Here is a 7,117-nt window from a genome sequence, read left to right on the forward strand (position 1 = left end):
ACCCTTTTGAACATATTATTTTGTATATGAATGCCTCGCCTGGACTATGGGGAGGTATTATTCTGTATATGATTGCTTCTGTTTGCTCTCTACAGCTGTCGGATGCTGTCTATCATGTAGCTCTGTGATTCATAGCCGACTGTAAACTATTCACACATCACTGTACTCTGTAGTTAACTTCTCTTGCACATAACTGCACTCGTATCATTTATAATTCCATCCTTGAATTATTGCCCACTTATCTATTCACTTGATTAATGCAAAAGGGCTGAAGTAAACAGATTATACTAAGTATCTGAGTACGAGCAAACCTCCACAGACACTCACCAGTTTCCCTAAAAGTAGTTTAAACTCCTCTAGGGGAATCAAACAGCTGCAGTTTCTGCTGTAGCGTGGATAAACGTGCCTCGCCAGTGTGTCCCAATGAACTCTGAATTTCTGCATCTTGAAGATGCTGCCCAGATAGCAAGCGGATCTGGGCCATATACAGGCCAGATCTGGCCCTTGTGGCTTAGTTCCGGCCCATATATGGCCCAGAATCATTACACATCCGCTTGCTATCTGGGTGTTGTCTTAACTTTATAATACTCAACCTAGGCCATTTGCAGAAAGTAACTACCCCAAAAATATTCAAAGAGAAAACAGAAAAAATAAATTCAGCTTAATGCACTCTAAATCGACTATTCTATATAGACTGAGACAGAATGGGGGTTGTGACCCGATGACCCCATGACCCCACAGCGGCGGGGGCGTGACCCGTGACCTCAGCACTCTGACCTGCCTGCCGGGCCGAGAAGGCGAACACCATGATGTCATCGAAGGCCCAGCTGTAGTCGGAGTGCGGCGGGTAGAAGGTCAGCTCGCGGCTAGCGTCCCTGCGCAGGTCGAGCAGGAAGGTGCTGTGCACCATGGGAACGGGGAAGCAGCCAAGGCGCTTCCACTCCCTGATTGGCTGGTAGTCCGGCGTCCGCTTGTAGTACCCCTGGAGGGTGGGGTCGGGGCAGGGAGGGGGGGCGTGGAGAGAGATGGAGAAAGCAGGGTGTAAGAATACTTAGTAATCTGTGACGCTGATAACCTACTCCCAAGGGAGTGCAGCAAGGTGGGATTTCAAGTCCGATTGCTTTGCTGATGTAACAGGTGTAACCATCAACCTTCAGCATGGGAACTCAAACCTCTAACTGCTGGACCAAAAAGAATATCCCCTTTCTGAATGGTAAACGGACTGCACTTATATAGCGCTTTTCCACCTTAGCGGCACTCAAAGCGCTTTACAATGGCCTCTCATTCACCCATTCACACACACATTCACACACACATGGCGGTAGCTGCCATGCAAGGCGCTAACCTGCTCATTGGGAGCAATTTGGGGTTAGGTGTCTTGCTCAGGGACACTTCGACATGTGGACAGTCGGAGCTGGGATTCGAACCGCTGAACCCTTCGATCGTTGAACGGCCCGCTCTACCAACTGAGCTACAGCCGCCCCTACTGCTGAAGTGTGGACTCCCACCTGTCCTGATTGGGTGTTGGTACCTGGGGGGTGACTAACCCCTGTCCTGATTGGGTGTTGGTACCTGGGGGGTGGACTAACCCCTGTCCTGATTGGGTGTTGGTACCTGGGGGGTGGACTAACCCCTGTCCTGATTGGGTGTTGGTACCTGGGAGGTGGACTAACCCCTGTCCTGATTGGGTGTTGGTACCTGGGAGGTGGACTAACCCCTGTCCTGATTGGGTGTTGGTACCTGGGGGGTGGACTAACCCCTGTCCTGATTGGGTGTTGGTACCTGGGGGGTGGACTAACCCCTGTCCTGATTGGGTGTTGGTACCTGGGGGGGGGGACTAACCCCTGTCCTGATTGGGTGTTGGTACCTGGGGGGTGGACTAACCCCTGTCCTGATTGGGTGTTGGTACCTGGGGGGTGGACTAACCCCTGTCCTGATTGGGTGTTGGTACCAGGGGGGTGGACTAACCCCTATCCTGATTGGGTGTTGGTACCTGGGGGGTGATGCCACACCAGAAGTTGGAGTAGAGGGAGCGGGACTCCAGCATGGGGGCCACCAGGGTCCGGTTCTCGGCCATCAGCAGCTCCAGAACCCGCGGGTTTGTCAACAGGTTGTCACTGTCACAGAACTAAGGGCGATGGTCAGAGAGAGAGAGAGAGAGAGAGAGAGAGGGAGAGAGAGAGAGGGAGAGAGAGAGAGAGAGAGAAAGAGAGAGAGGGAGAGAGAGAGAGAGAGAGAGAGAGAGGGAGAGAGAGAGAGAAAATAAAAATAAATATAATATATATTATATATAATTACATATATATATATATAATTACTGTTATATTATTAGTAGTAGTAGTAGAATGGACTCTTTCAGTTCTGGAAATCCAGAAACAGCACAAATTACTTTTCTCAACAGCCCGGTAAAGAAGCAATGTGTATACAGTAGGCTACCAGTCACATTTTTTTCTTGTGTCATCATGGCAACATGAAGCAGTTCTGCTGTTCCTACATCTGTGGAATATCTGATTGATTCCGTGTCGTATGACACATGTAGCTATTGTCCATTGGGTTTAATCCGGCCTGTTTCTCATTCCGAGGGCCGTTCATTCCTACATTGTTCACAGCGTGCAGTATACCGCTAATTATGAACGTGGGATTCCAAACCACAGCTGTGTGAGTTTCGCAAACACAATGTTTTCATTCAGCTGCAGACGGTCGGACATTTCACAAATGCAGGGATCTGCTTCATGAGTGTGAGTTTCACAGCTGGTTGATGTTGGGCCGTGCTGTTCAGGAGAGCTCCACCCGTCTCTAGAACCTCTCAGCGCGTTCCTGTCCTACGACCACGGATCCGTCTCTAGAACCTCTCAGGTCTCACCACTATGTAATCTGTCAGATTATAATCTGCGGTCTCACCAGTATGTAATCTGTTAGATTATAATCTGCGGTCTCACCAGTATGTAATCTGCCAGATTATAATCTGCGGTCTCACCAGTATGTAATCTGTCAGATTATAATCTGCGGTCTCACCAGTATGTAATCTGACAGATTATAATCTGTGGTCTCACCAGTATGTAGTCTGACAGATTATAATCTGCGGTCTCACCACTACGTAGTCTGACAGATTATAATCTGCGGTCTCACCAGTATGTAGTCTGACAGATTATAATCTGCGGTCTCACCAGTATGTAGTCTGTCAGATTATAATCTGCGGTCTCACCAGTATGTAGTCTGTCAGATTATAATCTGCGGTCTCACCAGTATGTAGTCTGTCAGATTATAATCTGCGGTCTCACCAGTATGTAGTCTGTCAGATTATAATCTGCGGTCTCACCAGTATGTAGTCTGTCAGATTATAATCTGCGGTCTCACCAGTATGTAGTCTGACAGATTATAATCTGCGGTCTCACCAGTATGTAATCTGCCCAGCGCTCCCTGGCAGCCTTCAGAGCTGCCTGTCTCAGCTTCATCACATGGTTGAAACGAGACGGGGGCCAGTGCTTCGGACCCCACTCATCTGTGTAGGACCTGACACACACACACACACACACACACACACACACACGTTGACCTTGACAATTTGATGGGTTTGGAGGATTATGAACATGAAGGAAAAGAGGTTGAAAGAAAGGAGAGAATAGAGGGGAAGGGAAGGAGAGGAGAGGAGAGGAGGAAGGAGGGGAGGAGCGTAGAGAGGAGAGGAGAGGAGGAAGGAGGGGAGGAGCGTAGAGAGGAGAGGAGGAAGGAGGGGAGGAGCGTAGAGAGGAGAGAAAAGGAGAGACAATAGCTGAGGTGGAGAGAAGTGGAGTGGAGATGTGCCATGCAAAGAGGAGAGAGGAGGAGAAGAGGAGAGAAGTAAAAGAGAAGAGAAGAGAAGAGAACAGGAGAGGAGAGGAGAGAAGAGAAGAGAAGAGAAGAGAAGAGAAGAGAAGAGAAGAGAAGAGAAGAGAAGAGAAGAGAAGAGAAGAGAAGAGAAGAGAAGAGAAGAGAAGAGGAAAGGAGAGAAGCAGACTGGAGAGGAGCGAAGAGGAGATGAGAGAGAAGAGGAGGAGAAGAGAAAAGAGGAAAGAAGAGGAGGAGAGGAGGAGATGGGATGAAAGAGGAGGCGAGAGAGGAGGAGAGAAGAAGAGAAGATACAAGAGGAGAGGAGAGGAGGAGATAAGAGGAGAGGAGAGGAGAGAGGAGGAGATAAGAGGAGAGGAGAGGAGGAGATAAGAGGAGAGGAGAGGAGTGTGGATGACAGAGAGGAGGTGGAGGAGGAGGAGGGGTCTACCTGGGTTCCTCCATGGGCCTCCACTCTACGTAGTGGTACGTGTTCTGAGCTCTCTTCAGCCACTCTCTCAGCATGGCCGTGCTGTTGTCCATGTTATGGTCCGTCGCCGCCCTAGCAACACACAAACACAACATATTATGGTCTGTCTGTCGGCATCGCTACGGACACAGCTCAACCCCGAGAGGATTTGAGCAGCACACAGAAGGCTGTTTAACACAACACGGTGATGTAACAATGTGTCGGCAACAACGTCAGGTGGAAATGTACACTGTGAGGCTAGGAATACACACGCGCACACACACACACACACACACACACACACACACACACACACACACACACATCTGAGTCAGTCCTGGCGGCCGGTGTGGAAAGAATCATGGCGGAAAGGTTGGGAACAAACCAACAGGAGTCAGGGACAAACAAAAAGGCTCCTCCAACACACTGCTGCCTGTGTGTGTGTGTGTGTGAGTGTGTGTGTGTGTGTGTATACGCGTTGTGTGTACATGTAAGCCACTGTCTGCACACCTTGTACCCTGTCCCTGTACCCTGGTACACACACACACACACACACACACACACTGTAAATAGACACAAATGTGACATTGCTTGAGTGGACTAATGTCCGTCTGGTCTCAAGTCTTTCTATGGGATCTGACAGGTAGAATCTTCAAAACGTTTTAGAACCTTCGAACGTTCCAAACTCTCAAAACAACAACACTGTTCCTCTCACCTCTGCTTCTCTTCTGGACTGGAGGGAAGGTCAACAATGAGAGAGAGAGGTCTGTATACACACACACACACACACACACACACGTCACACACACACACACACACACACACACACACACACACGGACGTCACACACACACACACACACACACGCACACACACACACACACACGGACGTCACACACACACAAGCACTCACACGGACGTCACACACACACACACACGGACGTCACACACACACACACACACACACACACACACACACGGACATCACACTCACACACACACACAAACACAGTACGTCACATACTGTACACTCACACACACACACACACACACACTCACACATACAAACACACTGGAGTTTTTCCACTGCTAGCTGTAATATTCCTTGCTGAATCCTGAATCACACCCAAGTAGAACACACAGCATGCTTGCACACACACACACACAGGCACGCATGTACGTGCGTAGCATGCACACACACACACACACACACACACACACACACACACACACACACACACACACACACACACACACACACACACAGGAAGAGAGACTAGCAGACAGGTCCAGCTGGAAAGGGAATGTAGGGGGAGGGGGTTAACAGATGACAGATGTTAAGATCTTTTACAGTAATATCTGTGATGTTTTATGTGTGCTCCAGTGTGTGTGTGTGTGTGTGTGTGTGTGTGCATGCATGCGTGTGTGTCGGCTACACACAACTATATGTGGAGGAAGCTGCTCCTCTGATAGCTGGTGTGTGTGTGTGTGTGTGTGTGTGTGTGTGTGTGTGTGTGTGTGTGTGTGTGTGTGCGATAGCTGGTGTGTGTTTATCAGCTGGCAGAACCAGCTGACAGGCAGATAATAACTGGATCAGCGCCGTCTTTTACACACTCCAGTAACCGCTAAACTCCTCCTCCTCGCCGCCGGGCGGGGACACGCCGTAACACGGCAGCCACAGGTGTGTCACGTACGGCCACACGCAGGCGTGATCGGGTGTGTGTGTGAGAGAGGGAGGGAGGGAGGGAGGGAGACACGGAGACAGAAAGGGAGCTGCCTGGTGTCGCTTGTGTCATTGCCAAACACAGTACCAGTAGCCTCACACACACACACACACACACACACACACACACACACACACACACACACACACACACACACACACACACAGACATGCACACAGACACACACACACACCATCATCATCACACCCTTTCTCTCCCACTTCTCTCTCTCCCTCCCCCTCTGTTACACTATAACTTCTGACAAAACAAAATGGCTGTTATGTTTTCAATTGTATTATTATCGAGAGGCCTAAATGTAATTTCCGTGCAGAAAAACACAATCTCTATTCTAGGTCTTGGACTAGGTTTAAAAAGGCTGGTTTTCCCACACAGATTACGTCTAATCCTGGATTTAAACCAGCGGAAGACATCTGTTCATAGGTTTCTATCTGGCTGAGGTATTAAAGACAGCTTTATACTAGAACTGGACAACTAAAACGTCATAAGTAGATGTAGAACACATGTGCATATCTGCACGCGCACACGAACACACACACACACACACCTGTACATGCACGCACACACACACACACACACACACACACACACACAGCCCCAGGGAACAGTGTTATTTTCCATTACTGCGGCATGGCAGCGTCTCATATTCTCAGATTGTCCTCATTCTCAATATGTACCATTATATAATGATGTGTGTGTGTGTGTGTGTGTGTGTGTGTGTGTGTGTGTACAGGTATGTGTGTGTTTGTTTGTGTGTGTGTGTTTATACAGGTATGTATATGTGTTTGTGTGTGTGTGTTTACAGTATACAGGTGTGTGTGTGTGTGCTCGCGCATGTGCGTGTGTGTGTGTATATGTATTTGTGTATGTGTGTGCGCGTGTGTACAGGTATGTGTGTATGTGTGTGTATATATGTATGTGTGTGTGTGTGTGTGTGTGTGTGTGTGTGTGTGTGTGTGTGTGTACAGTATGTATAGGTCGTTCATAGCATAGCGTCCAGCTGGGGATCACAAGGTCTCCGGTTCGATCCCAGCTCCTGGCAGTGTGCCGAACTGTCCCTGAGCAAGAAGTATGTGTACATGTGTGTGTGCGTGTGTGT

At 49.0% G+C, this 7,117-nt stretch overlaps 1 protein-coding gene across 1 annotated transcript; it reads right to left on the minus strand.

The window, feature by feature from the left end:
• Positions 1-777: 777 nt before the first annotated feature.
• On the minus strand, positions 778-4,362 carry LOC311328379 (procollagen galactosyltransferase 2-like; the record flags this gene model as incomplete). Its single annotated transcript, XM_084462355.1, has 4 exons — positions 4,259-4,362; positions 3,396-3,513; positions 1,994-2,128; positions 778-982 (listed from the first exon to the last, which is right to left on the minus strand). Coding segments are annotated over exons 1-4 (550 nt in total), but the record flags the coding sequence as incomplete, so codon positions are not given.
• Between the last annotated feature and the right edge of the window lie 2,755 nt (positions 4,363-7,117).

Source organism: Borostomias antarcticus (assembly GCF_949987555.1).
Source record: "Borostomias antarcticus genome assembly, contig: scaffold_1117, whole genome shotgun sequence".
NCBI classification, from domain to species: Eukaryota; Metazoa; Chordata; class Actinopteri; order Stomiiformes; family Stomiidae; genus Borostomias; species Borostomias antarcticus.